At 40.2% G+C, this 14953-nt stretch overlaps 1 protein-coding gene across 2 annotated transcripts in view; it reads right to left on the bottom strand.

Moving 5' to 3' along the window:
* Positions 1–14953, bottom strand: part of SHQ1 (SHQ1, H/ACA ribonucleoprotein assembly factor) — a 57677-nt gene that overhangs the window by 20512 nt on the left and 22212 nt on the right. For both annotated transcript variants that reach the window (XM_064453457.1, XM_064453458.1), the window contains exons 10-11: positions 12600–12723; positions 2693–2813 (exon numbers count right to left, since the gene is read on the bottom strand). In XM_064453457.1, coding sequence (XP_064309527.1) covers positions 2693–2813; positions 12600–12723 — 245 coding nt within the window. The remainder of the gene's footprint in view (positions 1–2692; positions 2814–12599; positions 12724–14953) is intronic.

Genomic DNA, 14953 nt, shown 5'->3' with positions numbered 1-14953 from the left:
CCCCCCTTTCCAGATGCCTTACTCACCTTTGGGAGCTACAACCCTTGTTCTTAACAGACGAGCCGCCACCCATTTCTGTATCTGTTAAGGTATTTTCTGAAGGACAAGAGAACTTTGTTGTTCCCTTCAATGTTTGGAAAAAAACAAAGTGTTCCTGTTTACTTTGCATATGCTTAACTTCAAGCACATGCTTCACTGCTAAACTGATCAGGAATGACTTAAGCATATGCTTAAATGCTTTCTTGATTCAGACCCTAAAAATAGGAGTGGTTTCTGCAGTTCCTCTTTCTCTTGTTCTCCTAATGACAGACAACTATTGTGCCATGTCATCATGACAGTAAGATAGCTTAATTGCCCTCTTTCCAGAAGCTGTCAGTTCTGCTTAACTGGTACATAATGTATGCGTCTGGGAGTAAATGTGTTAATTTATCAGTCACTTATATCTAGCATACATTTTCCTCTGCTGTATTTAAAGAAAGCCTTGGAGTTTATGATGGACTTGCTAGACATTATATTCATTGATATGGGCAGCAGTAATATTACTGCCTTATGACCCATTTCTTCGTAGAAGATGCATGACATAACCTTCTTAGTTTACTGCATGTTTTCAACTGAACTTCAACCTGAACATGAATTTCCCCATATTTGTATTTACAGTGTCGCTGAAAAAAGCTTCCTCAAAAGTTACAGTGTAAAATGAACCGGCTGTTCCTGTAACTAATCAGGATTGATGAACCAAAATGTTTGAAAACACCTGTAGTTGTTTTAGAATATCTTATGCATTGTTTTCCTGTACTAACATAGTGATTGAAACCATACACAGAAGAATAACAATCAACAGTATGTACAACATGTAATAAGCAGCTATGAACTGAAGGCCTTTAATTCTCTAAACTACCAGCCTATGAGCCTGGCTCAATTCTCTTCCACATTCTCCTCTCTGATCATGATTATTACCAAGTCCCCTTTATATCCCCTCACTGCTTCTTGTGTCAGGGGCACTTAAGTTTTTTTTCCTCCCCCAGCTTCTCGTTAAATTGTGAACTGGAATGCAGATATTATTTTTAACCATTGTTCTCCAAGTCTGTAAGTTGCTGTATTAACTAACATGATAATGGCATTATTTGTGTTTGTACTAGTAAGGCCCTCCTTTTCAGAGAAACAGTACTTGCAACTCACACATGTGCTTTTGTGGGCCTTAAGAGAAGGCTGGGAAGACATAAAAAGTGAAGGAGAAAAAACAAAAGCTGTGTGAACAATAGAATAAATCTGACAGGAACAATATAAAGCTGTATAAGATCTGAATGCACAACTTGCTTTGTTCAGTTTATGCAGTTCTCACTGTCTTCCTACAAATACTTTTGGTTTTAAGGCGCTAAAGCATGCTGATACTTCTAAGCAGTCTGGTTGCAAAGTTCCCAAGACTCTGGAAGTAACACCATGCTGACTCCACTGAAAGAACACAGGTGACACACGGAAGTGGTGAAGTGCAGGGACTTTGCCTGGAAGTGGCAGAGTTTCCTCTCAAGTGAAGCAGAAGCCAAAGCATACTGTCAGGGAGAGCGAGCTGGCAAGCAACTACACGGGCAAGAGTACACACAGCGCAGAGATTTGTGACACTTATCTGGTGTTAATAATCAATTGATACAACTGGCATAGTCCATAAATCAGCTGCTTCATACAGATGTAAATGGTTTGCACGTGTGTCTGCCGTGGTTTAACCCCAGTTGGCAGCTGAGCACCACGCAGCTGCTCGCTCGCCCTCCCCCCTGCCCCGGTGGGATGAGGGAGAGAATTAGGAGGCAGGGGAAAAAAGTAAAACCCATGGGTTAAGATAAATGCAGTTTAATAGGACAGCAGGGGAAGAGAAAATAATAATGATAAAATAATATAAAAAGCAAGTGATGCACAGTGCAATTGCTCACCACATGCTGACCAATGCCCATCCCACCCCTGCGCAGCAATCACAGCTCCCCCAGACAATTCCCCCCAGTTTATATACTGGGCATGGCATCATATGGTGTGGAATAGCCCTTTGGTCAGTTGTGGTCAGCTGTCCCAGCTGTGCTCCCTCCCAGCTCCTTGTGCACCTGGCAGAGCATGGGAAGCTGAAAAGTCCTTGACCAGTGTAAGCACTACTTAGCAACAACTAAAGCATTAGTGTGTTATCAACATTATTCTCATACTAAATCCAAAACACAGCACTATGCCAGTTAGCTGGACGAAAATAAACTCTATGCCAGCCAAAACCAGCAGAATGTCTGACCAGAACTGGAAGTTGTCAATTCTATTGAAAGTTATAAATTTAGTCCTGAAACAGAAACTGTTTCCAACCTTTTTTTCCTAATGTTACCTAAGTGCTATATAAACATTTTTTTTAGGAAAGATTGCAATAGAATGAAAATTCCCCAGAAGCTGTTTTCCCCCCCAACCCATTAATATATTAATGAAAATTCACATTTTTAAGATGCAGTTCCTCCCTCCCTTCTCCAATGACGTCACTACATAAAAAGCAGTACTAAATGTGTTTGCTTATGCAGGAAGAATAGCTGGATAGCCAAGGTTACTAAACAAAAAAGACCCATCAAACTTCCATTTATAGGAACCAGCATTTCTTTTTATTTTACTGATTTGTTCAGAGATCAAGTATGCTAAAAATATTTCCCACATCAATAGCTACTTAAGAACTTACTTGGATTTTTGAATCCAGATGCAGTAGTCTGTAATGAAGAGATCATTAAGGATATAGGCGGGGTCATTCTCCCTGAAAGTCTTGTGAATGTCCAGCAGACACTTCAAAACTGCAGCTTTTCCTGGAAATAGATTTTTATTTTTGTAATTCACTAGAAATCATAATAGATAATATTTACCATCTTCTCACCTTTGAGGCTTCAATAACCATGCTATCTACAACCATCTTGTAACTTTAAGTCGATTCACAGTCTCAGAACAGTAGTAAGATGGCTGTGGCCCTCAGTATCCACATCTATGTGAATACAGAGCCTCTGAATACAGTAGGAATCTCTCTGCAAGACTAAAGCCCCAAGGCATAGTCATGCGTGTAATTCACTACAGCTGGAGCAGCACCCCCCACCAGCTTTTCCACTTCTCCCTGAGCTGTGCTGGTCCAAACTTTAGCAGAGTCATAGAGCAAACCTCATTTAAAAACAAAAAAAAAACCAAGCTGAAAAGTAACCTGCAAATAACAAAGTTATGCCCCATCATTTACCCAGAAAAAGAAAAAATCCTATTCCCCTGTAGGCCTACACAAATACCTGTTCTGGAGAACAATAAGGTTGGAAACCCACAGCCCGCAGCAGGGTCAAGCACGCAGGAACCACAGCAGTTGTGTAAGCGATACCCTCGCCTAATATCTAACCATTGCCTTAAATTAAGCAGAACTTTCCTGCTTCTCTTCATTGCAGAGTAATTTGGCAAACTGAGCCCCCAGAAAGAAAAACTCACTTCAGGCTCAAGAAGGTGCCATTTGACATACAGTTGATAAATGCAGTAAAAGGTTAAAAACTTGAATGTTTTTTCATTCCACAATCAGAAATCTTTCTGCAATCAGTTTAATTTTCTTCATATGCAACCACTGTTTACGAAGAGAACTGATTAATGTAACTTCTGGTTAACTGGAATCTCCTCCCTTAGTTTTCTGATTAAATTGCAACAGGTTAAGAGCTAGAACACTAAACAGAAAAAAAAAAACATATATTCACTGTTTAATGGGGGGGTGGGGGGGTGGACACAACACACATTCAAACAAAAACAGCCACTACTGCAAATGGAATCTAATAACCCTCTCCCAAGAGGCTGGCTCCTCCTAGGCTATGAAACCTGAACATGGATGAAATTACATTTTACAGATTAAAAAAAAAAGAAAAAAGAAAAAAAAAAGATCAGAACTCCCCCTGCTGTTCAAGCACAAAATGTGTGTGTTTGTTTTTAAGTAATTCCATGCTGAAAAAATACAGACAGAGAATGAAAGTTTAAGGCTGTGGAAGATGGCAATAAGGAGGAAGAACCGGGAGAGTAAAAAGCCATAGCAAACAGAACTGAAAAACCCACTGGTTTGGAATAGACCAACGGAACAAAAGTCAGGAACGAAAACAGAAAATCCCAAGTGTAACTGACGAACTTGTAAATTGTATCACCGTCACTGCTTGTCAAGCCAAGCTTGTCAAACTTAACTATTTTGACTAAAAAGAAGAGTGCTCTTTTAAAAAGAAATTATATGTGGAATTAAAATTTTGCTATCTTTTCAAGGTTCTAGCTGTCAAGCTGCCAGCCTGAACCACTTACAACATCTACTACTCTTACTCATCTGCCAAGCAACAATGTAAATTAGTGACTGTAACACTAATTCTCAATAAAAAGCAGTCTTTCTTCATAAATTACCGTTTTAGATTATAGTAGCTTAATGGGCCTCTAATCAGAGAGGTTGCAAATCTAGCCAGACTTTATAATGCAGGGAACCCTACATACAGGCAAATACACAGAGCACAGCAAATGAGCAAACTTCGGCTTTCAGAACATGGACCTTAGAAACAAGAAGTCTTTACACAAAACTGCATTTGACTTACCACAGGAATAAAAAGTAAGAGTGAAAGAGCAAACACTATTTAAGCCCTAATGTAGGATATTCCATAACACACAGATGATTCTTGGCCTATTTCTGTGAAATTCCACACTGTAGGTCCGGTCTTTGGTTATCTACTTCAGTCTTCAGCAGACAACTGTTCTTAACTTTCCGGCTGTGGTTATATACTCAGTGGTATTATTACTTACACTGGCTTAAGTACTCTTTGTTGCACTCCTTTGCCTCCCCCTTTTCCACAGCTCTTTATGATGTGCCAGTGCAAGTAGTCCTGAAGCCATACAGCGAACTGCACCAGAGAACTGATGAAGCCAAAAGACAAACAGGCTAGAGGCTTTTTTGGCAGTTATGTCAGTCCAACTCACTCAAAGCTTGTCTATCAAAGCCAACCTAAAATGTGCTAGTTTTAAAAGTTGCATTTCTTTTGCAGCCCTAGGATTGTAATTTTTAAAAACTCGCTGTATACTGGAATTAAGAAAGCCATGCAGTAGAAGATTAAGACATGCCAAGGATAACCGATTTAATTTCTTCACATAGCTTAAAGAGGCAAGCACTTAAGTTCAAGGGTGAAGAAGAAAAATAATCTATTCAGAAAACCAGCAATAAATGTTTAAGAGCAGGCACAAGAAACTTTGATAAACCCTATTCTCCTGAGATGATGATTTAAATTTAAGTCAGTTTTTGCAGATCATCTGCATAAAGTTACGGCTCTGCATTACACTGACGAATTAATACACTGCTTTTTATGTACAGATACTATTTCCTGATTATTCAAAAAGCCTAGTTATATTTAAAAGTACAAATAAAAAGATTCCATCATCTGCAATAGAATCAAAAATATCTGGTCTTCTAAGCATTTAAAATTTCAGAGGTAGAACTTAAAAGTTTATGGCTTAAGACAGACTCTAATTCCCTTGATTTTTTGGCACGAAGATCTGTGTTAGAGATAAAGGAAGATAACAACCAGCTTGGAATTTGGATATATTGCAAGGTGGGGTATCAAATCTAAGTACTAACCCATTGTTTTTCTGAGACAAAGGTGGCTTTCTTTTTCTGCCATTAAAAATCACTACACTGCTGTTGGGGAGAAGATGAGTTGCAACTTCAGAGGAAAAGCAGCCGAGTGGCTGAGCAGACAAGGCAAAAATCACAGAAGTCAGAGCACATGTCTGCAGATCACTGGATTCTTCGGGAGTTCATTGCTATGACAGCTGGCAGATGACAGCCCACAACTTCAATTCCACCGTTTCAGAAATCCAGTCCTCTTTCCACAGTCCGAAAAAAAGGTTACAATTTGACCCCAGCGCTGTATCTGGCATTTGATCTAACAGCCTACTGATTTTATACCATCATAAAATTCTGCCTGCTTTCATCCTGAATATTTGGAAGCAAAGGAAATTTGTAATCTTATAATTCTATTCTACATTAGGGTATTTTTCCTGCAGATTTCTAGATATTCTTCCACTTCTTCAAGAAGGAGGAGCATTCATCTAAAGAGATAAACTGAGCTTTACTGTCTTATTAAAATTTGAGAACAGCAACATTCTTAAAAACAAGAAGAAAACTCTTATGGACGTTTAGATGAAAACATCCTGGTAATAACTTACCCAGCTAGGCCACGGTACAATCTGTTTTTAATGGATAATTACATCATCCTAAATCTATTAGTTTTAACTGCTTATGGAAAGCAGCAAAGTACATTCTATGTCAGAAAAGAGCACAAATGAGTTCTCTCTTCATTATTAGTGCATAGACAATAACTTCACATTGGTATTATGCAATGGTAACACAGTGTCAGTAAATACTGACAGAACCAGCCCACACCACTTACTTATAACACATCTACTCAAAAGAAAAAGGGCTCCATATATTTACATTAAATGCACACCTGATAAATTTTTGTCAAATGCAGTATATATATTGTATTGGAAATAGCATTGTAGCTTGATGTAGCATGCATTTAATTCCCTTTTAAAGATCCTATTTAAAGAACAGATAAATCCAGTAGATATCCTAGATAACTATGCTGATGCTGAATTTTGAACAGTTTTGCTGAAGTATTTTAAGTGTTATAGATCCCTAAAACAGTGTATGAAAAAAATCTGCTAAGGACCTCAACATTAATCAGCTTAATGCAGTCATCTTACAATCAACACTTTGGCAGGAAGTCTTAATTAAAAATGAAAAGTGTTTCAACCACACACAACGATCGTTAATAGCTTACAAATGCAGTATCCTGTACCTTGGAAGCGATCCACCAACACAGCGCTAAGATTTTTAAAGTCACATAAATTGAGGCACAACAATTCAGTCCCACCAGAATTCTTTACTATTTTTTAAATAAATTAGTTTACTGTGCTTATTATCGAAACATTGTATTATACTATGTCCCAACTTCTGTTACCAGCATACTGAAAGAAACCTCAGGTCAGGATGAGGTCAACTCATAACTGATTCTTCCTTTAAGCTAAACACCAGTCCTCCTGCATCTGCATGAAAAGGGATAGTTTTGTGGTACTATTTAACCGAATCCATTACCTGTTAATCGACAGTCATTTTTTCCTACGTTCATCACACATATATTGCAATATGGTATCAAACTGGTGAGGAGGCATTTTCAGTAAACAAAGAGTATTTAACACTATCTATAACTACTGTGCTTTTGTACAGCGCATAGTTCGCTAAGGATTTTGTAAAAACAGAAAGTCCTCAAAAGTGGGGCTCAACTTCCACTGTTTGAAGGAGGAAACATTTTGACTGAGCAAACGTGCCATGGCAGTAGAAGCATCAGCTCCAAATCCACCTCCTTTAAGAGTACACACACTTTTTACCCCCTCTTTTGATTATAGACAGATAATACAACTGTTTTGTATCTTCCCCAATTCTTTGGAAGTAGGCTACTTAAAAAACTTGCTGCTTTTCACACTATACACACACCATAATAGTAAATACTAATTTGATACACAAACTCCAGAACTTTCAGAATTTAATGTTAATCACCATTAGTTTTACCACTACACTGGTAACTTGCTAATGTCCCTCCCAACAGATTTACGTCCACATGAAGGAAGTAATGTATTTGTGCTTGCTGTCCAGGCAGCCCCTGGAGATTATCATGGCTCACACTCAGGACAGTGACCTCCTCTCTCCTGTTAACAGCTCCGGTTGAAATGGACATGCATTCTCTTTTCTTGAGGCTTGCATGTGCCTTTTCAGCACCCTGAAGACCCAGGGCCAGCTCTGCCGAGGCACCATCCTCCACTGTTTCCCAGGCAACCAGCACAGACAGACACAGAATGAAGCCAGACCTGCTGCATTTCTTAACTTCTTTCACTGCTTCTATACCATTCTAACCATCAACTAAATAAATCTGAATTTCTGTTAAAGCTTATGGTAGTAATTTTTACACAGATCACTGAGGTAAAAAAAACTAAGGCCAGCCTATCTCCCATCACAGTGGACAATGAGTTAGCATGCTACTCCTCCAGAGGAGATGGGGACTTCGCTTGTTAGAGCAAGACCATCATGGGCAACACAGGGAGACCATGACGACAAGCATTCCGGGGGCCACTGTGTTTTAGAAGTAGAGGGTAAGGAAGCAACAGCAGCCACATACCCAGCATAGGAAGATGGAGTAGGAAACGTGACACACAGTACTGAAAATATTTTGTTGGATCATTAAATGTTCACTCCAATACCATTATCCAGCATAATATTAGAAGAAAAGCAAATAGCTTGCCTCTTATGTACTATCGTCTTCGAAGAAATATCTAAAAGGCTGGCAGCACTGTGTGATTTCAATTTTGCTATCAGAATTCTATTTTTTTGCTTACAAACAGCAGCATAAACCACAGGACATAAGCGAAGAGGGATAGCGTATATCTTCCCCTTAAAACTTCACTACCTGACTGTTCTAATGTAAATGATATTTTGAATCATCAATAGTTTTTGGCAGTAGTAGAGATTGATATTTTCATTTGTGGGGTTTTTTAATCCTGCAACTCACAAGCATTGAAAACATACCGAAGTGCTGCTTCTCAGTGATTCTTCTGTCAAAAAGAAAAAATCTAACACCAAATGGTTTTTTTGAAAGTAGTAACTTACAATAAATAGAAAAGTTGCAAGTTAACTTTAACAACCCAAGATATAAACATGGTTGTGTACAACTGCACAACTGAAGCTGGAATAACCATAGGTTTGAAAATTTGTACTGTTACATGAAAGATGTCTGGGATAAACAGGGAATATATAAAAAGAATGTTGCTGCTGAAAGAATAATTTGCAGTCATTAGGACTATGACAACTCCATTCTGGAATGTGAAACAAAACAAAGCTACAAATATGTAGTGTGTAGTCAGTTTTAAATTTTTTTTTAATTACTATTTATTTATTTTTCAACAGAATAGTTTTCATGGTATTCACTGCTTTTTTTTTTTATGAACAGCTCTACTTGTCTGATATTTAGAACCATCTTATTTTCCTAATAACAACTAAGATAATAAACACAAGTCAGATTTTGGCTTCAGCTCCTAAGAGAAAAAAATTGTATAGGAAGTACAAAAAGAACAATGATGTGAAACAAGTTTTGATGCTGATATAAATTCAAGATTTCTCTTCTTCCCAGACTGCCACTGGACTTACCGCAGTCACCTCAACCATTTTGCCTTAATCCTACAAAGAACCGTAACACTGAACCTGAACCACAAAACTACCCCTTGCCCTCAAACGTGTGATTCTGTATGGTAATAAACTGGCACACACAATGGAACAGGTTAGGAATTAAGATGGCTAGGTGTCAGATATGGTTATTTTGAACAGCAAAAAAGGAAATAATTAACAGACTGGCTCAGTTTAAAAATACAAAGGTTTAATTAAAACAACAGTCCTTCCAAACAGTAAATCGTCCAGGGAAGCTGCCTAGCTTTGCAACTGCAAAACCACGATGAGCAGAACTTAAACAGAACAGGTGGAACTACTGAAGATGACAATGCTTTAAGAACTTCCCTCAGATGGAGGCAAATCATGGAATTTACCAGAAATCCTTCCAATCCCTAACAGGTTTCAGTCAGGTAATTAAAGAACACAAAGAACAACAGAAAACAAAAGGACTGCTGCTATACTTTAACAATAAGCGACCCTGCTTTGAAGTAAGAACTTAGAAACATTTAGAATAGGGTCTAAAAAAATTATAGCATCTAACATACCGTAACAAAAGCTTCATTAAAATGTTCTTTTCCAACAGAAATATCTCTTTACAGACGTGCCGCTGGACCTGCTGTTTACGAACAGAGAAGGCCTGGTGGGTGATGAGGTGGTTGGAGGCTGTCTTGGGCTCAGTGACCATGACATGGTAGAGTTCTCAATTCTTGGAGAAGTAAGGAAGAGGGTCAGCAAAACCACTACCCTGAACTTCAGAAGGGCAGACTTTGGATTGTTAAGGAGTCTGGTTAACAGAGTCCCTTGGGAAGCAGTCCTGAAGGGCAAAGGAGTCCAGGAAGGCTGGATGTTATTAAAGAAGGAAGTCTCAAAGGCACAGGAGCAGGCCGTCCCCATGGGCCGTAAGTCCAGCAGGCAGGGGAGAAGACTGGCTTGGCTGACTAGCGAGCTTTGGCTGGAACTCAAGAAAAAAAGGAGAGCTTACTGGCTTTGGAAGAAGGGGCAGGTGACTCAGGAGGACTACAAGGATGTTGTGAGGTTATGCAGGGAAAAAATTAGGAAGGCAAAGACCCAGCTGGAACTTAAACTGGCCACCACCATTAAAGATAACAAAAAATGTTTTTATAAATACATCATTGACAAAAGGAGGGCCAGGGAGAATCTCCCTCCTTTGCTGGATGTGGAAGGTAACCTTGCCAGGAAAGATGAGGAGAAGGCTGAGGTACTTAATGCTTTCTCTGCCTCAGTCTTTAATAGTCAGACTGGTCATCCTCAGGGTCGTCAGGCCCCGGTGCTGGGAGATGGAGATAGTATGCAGAACTAAGTCCCAGTTGTTGAAGAGGTGGCAGTCACCGACCTGCTCCTTCACCTGGATGTTCACAAGTCCATGGGGCCGGATGGGATCCACCCAAGGATACTGAGGGAGCTGGCAGAGGAGCTTGCCAAGCCACTGTCCATCATTTATCAGCAGTCCTGGTCAACCGGGAAGGACCCAGACGACTGCTAACTAGTGAATGTGATGCCCCTCTACAAGAAGGATTGGAAGGAGGATCCGGGGAACTACAGGCCTGTCAGCCTGACCTCAGTGCTAGGAAAGGTCATGGAGCAGATCATCTTGAATGCCATTACGCAGCACATGTGGGACAACCAGGGGGTCAAGCTCAGCCAGCATGGGTTTATGAAAGGGAGGTCCTGCCTCACTAACCTGGTCTCCTTCTATGACAAGGTGACCCGCTTCGTGGATGAGGGGAAGGCTGCGGACATTGTCTACTTGGACTTTAGTAAGGCCTTTGACACTGTCCCCCACAGCATTCTCCTGGAGAAGCTGGCTGCTCACGGCTTGGACAAGTGCACTCTGCGCTGGGTTAAAAGCTGGCTGGATGGCCAAGCCCAGAGAGTAGTGATGAATGGAGTCAAATCCAGTTGGTGGCCAGTCACGAGCAGGGTTCCCCAGGGCTCAGTGCTGGGGCTGGTCCTGCTCATTTTCTTCACTGATGATCTGGATGAGGGGATTGAGTGCACCCTCAGTAAGTCTGCAGATGACATCAAGCTGGGTGGAAGTGTCGATCTGCTGGAGGGCAGGAAGGCCCTACAGAGGGTCCTGGGCAGGCTGGATCATTGGGCCAGAGCCAACAGTATGAGATTCAACATGGCCAAGTGCCGGGTCCTGCACTTGGGTCACAACCACCCCATGCAATGCTACAGGCTTGGGGCAGAGTGGCTGGAAAGTGCCCAACAGAGAAGGCCCTGGAGGTGCTGGCTGACGGCCGACTGAGCATGAGCTAGCAGTGTGCTCAGGCGGCCAAGGCGGCCAACGGCATCCTGGCTTGTATCAGGAATACTGTGGCCAGCAGGAGCAGGGCAGGGATGGTGCCCCTGTACTTGGCACTGGTAAGACCACACCGCGAGTACTATGTTCAGTTTTGGGCCCCTCAGGACAATAAGGACATTGAGGTGCTGGAGTGTGTCCAGAGAGGGCCACAAAGTTGGTGAAGGGTCTAGAGAACAAGCCTTATGAGGAACGGCTGAGGGAGCTGGGGTTGTTTAGTCTGGCGAAGAGGAGGCTGAGGGAAGACCTTATCACTCTCTACAGCTACCTGAAAGAAGGTTGTAGAGAGGTGGGGGTCAGTCTCTTCTCCCTAGTAACAAGCCATAGGACGAGAGGAAATGGCCTCAAGCTGCGCCAGGGGAAGTTTAGGTTGGATATTAGGAAAAACTTCTTCACCGAAAGGGTTGTCAAGCATTAGCACAGGCTGCCCAGGGAGGTGGTTGAGCCTCCATCCCTGGAGGTATTTAAAAGAAGGGTAGACGTGGTGCTTGAGGATACGGTTTAGTGGTAGACTTGGCAGTGATAGGTTAGCGGTTGGACTCGATCTTTAGGGTCTTTTCCAACCTTAACGATTCTATGAATCTATGAAATACAGTATAGAGAAAAATACTTTAAAGACCTTTTCCCTAAAGCTTTACAAATCACAGTTGGACTATCCTGATTTATCAAGATACAAGATCTGATCGAAGATTTTTCTAAGAATAAGACATTAATAACATTTCTTCTGTGTAGATTTTCCGGCATGAATAATACAGCTGAATTTACACTGCAACTGCATTTTTTATCTGCTGGCTAATAAATTAGTCTCTTCAGGGGCTTTTTCCAGGTAATGGCACTAATTTTGTTCTCTGCTTTCCCCAGCCCCATCTTCACAAATCCAAGAGATGTCCAGAAATGTCAATATCTACCAAGTTTGGGTGAAACTGGCCAAAGGATTCAAAAGTTATTAAAAAAACCCAACATACAAACAATGTGGCTATTTAGGCATCACTTCCAATGCCTAAAAAAACTTACCTAGTTGCAGTATCATGACTGTATCATTGAAGGCACGTGTCACTAATCCAAAATGTCTGTGTAGGGGATAGCATAGCACTCTCCTTCCAAAAGATACCAGGACATCATGAATGCTAGGGAAACTCTGTAGATCAGTGAAAAATCTAAGTTACTCTGTATGCTTTTCAATACAAAGAATTAGTTTTTGTTTGTCTGCTTGTTTTCCTTTAAGGAAAAAAAGTCATAGCAGAATAGAAAATAGTGCATATTTTTATATATTATGCATCAAAAAATTCTGTATTTTAATAGATACGGAAATGAACATGTTAAATAGAAACAAGACACTGCACATTTAGTTTGCATGGCAGGATAACAGAAGTCCTATACATTTTAGTGGTTTTGAATTAAAAAAAGAATGTAGAGAACATTAGAATAAAGCATCTAACTCACGACTCTGCCATTCTTTAGATTAAAGCAATAAATTACATCTGTCCTACATTATTATATATATTAAGGGGAAGCTATAAAAAGCCTTTTAAGAATAAAGAAAAATTAAAACCACATGATATTAACAAAATACATGTGTACATGTAAGATCTTTAAAAATGATACATGACTCTGCCTTTCATGAAAATTATAGATATTCAAGACAGGGATAAATATTTCTGCCTAGGGAAAGCAGTTCATTGTCCTCCTTTACGAGTGAGGAAGACCTCTAATTTACTCAGGCCAGAGGCATTAATGAGTTATTAAAGACTAAGAGAGTGATTTCCTTTGCAGCTTTCACTTTTCAAGACAAAATATTCCATTTATGAATTCAAATAAAAATACCTATTTCATCTTGAACTCTCACTTTATTAAAATTAATAAAAATGCTTTGCTGACAGCCAGCACTTTTTTTTGCATTATATGACTACCTCAACCCATTTTTCATTTTAATGGATTGCCAGTAAGCATTTAAATAATTTATGTTTTGTTATTTAATACTTTAGAGTCTAAGGTGTGTACATGTCATGCACAGCAAAATGGCAGTCAGTTCAAACAAACCATAGCTGAGGCAATTTTGTTTACAGATTGATGAAAACACCCGCCTCTACATGGTTTGTATAACAGATATAGTTATTAACAGCTTGGTGCCAGGAGACTGAATTTTCTGGGTGTGAAATATACTGTTGGCACAGGCTGCGCCAAGAACTGCTATATTATAGGATAAGCACATGCAGAGAACTCCTTCGCTATGTTAGGAAATGGAGCCGAAAAAAATTTAGAGAGTTAAGGCAATCACTGCATTTTAACGGCACTCCTTTGTGACTTGCTACTGTAGAACATTCAGTTGAAAGCATTAAAACTAACAGATCGAGAAAACCAGACACCACAGAACAAGTTAGTACTTAATATAACACTCACCACTATTAGAAATGTTTGAAGGACTGAACCCAAAAATCCTGTCCAATTTCATTTTTGATCCTGCAAACTGAGACTTGGCTCACTAATTTCAGGAAGGAGGACGGGACAGTCCTTTCTAGCTTGCTGCCATCTTAAGAAATAATATATTACAGGCCAGGTTAAATCTCTTCCACTTCCAGCTCCCTAATGACTTAATGACACAGGCCTGTGTGCTGTCAGTGAACAATCAAAAAGCACAAAGAATAGATTTCAGTTTGTTTCTGCTAGTCTATGGTGGTTTCAAAGGGCTAGCAGCAACTAAACAAATAGGGATGTGGCAACAACACTGAAAAGAAGGTGGCAGGTAAAGCAACACATGTCCGCTAACAGAAGTATTCAGCATGTGTCTGAAAGATCACAGTCATTAAAGCCTTAATGAGACAACAGTTCAACTACAGCACTGAGGTCTTCTTGCTATGAGAATATGGAATTCAGATTCTCTGTGATAGGGGGAGGCAAGGGGAACAAAACACAAAACCACCCCACTGTTTGAGTTCTAAGAGCTCCTCCTATCCCTGGGTTTGCATTTACATCTGGGCTTCCCAGTTCCACTCTCCAACATACTCTGAAGCCACACAGCAGAATGGAGGAAAAGCCAGAAGCCACACAGCAGAATGGAGGAAAAGCCAGAAGCCACACAGCAGAATGGAGGAAAAGCCAGAAGCCACCTGATTTGCAGCCAAGAAAAAGAGCAAGCTACAAGCACAGAATGATGAACTAGGAAGGCAGAAGAAAGGCTCAGCAGTCAAAACCCCAGAAGTGAACAATAAGCTGCTTTATTAAGGCCTGCCATCTTCAAAAGTTAAAAGAACATATATATATATATATCTCTGAGGCAGGACTTAAAGGCACAAGAACACCAAGAAATTATACTCCCTTTTTATGCCCTTTATATTTTAACATGCTTTAGCCAGTTAAACAGGAAGGTA

This window comes from Phalacrocorax carbo, chromosome 6 (genome assembly GCF_963921805.1).
Source record: "Phalacrocorax carbo chromosome 6, bPhaCar2.1, whole genome shotgun sequence".
Classification (NCBI taxonomy): domain Eukaryota; kingdom Metazoa; phylum Chordata; class Aves; order Suliformes; family Phalacrocoracidae; genus Phalacrocorax; species Phalacrocorax carbo.
The sequence above is the reverse complement of the archived record's forward strand: the minus strand, read 5'-3'. Positions and strand labels throughout refer to the sequence as shown.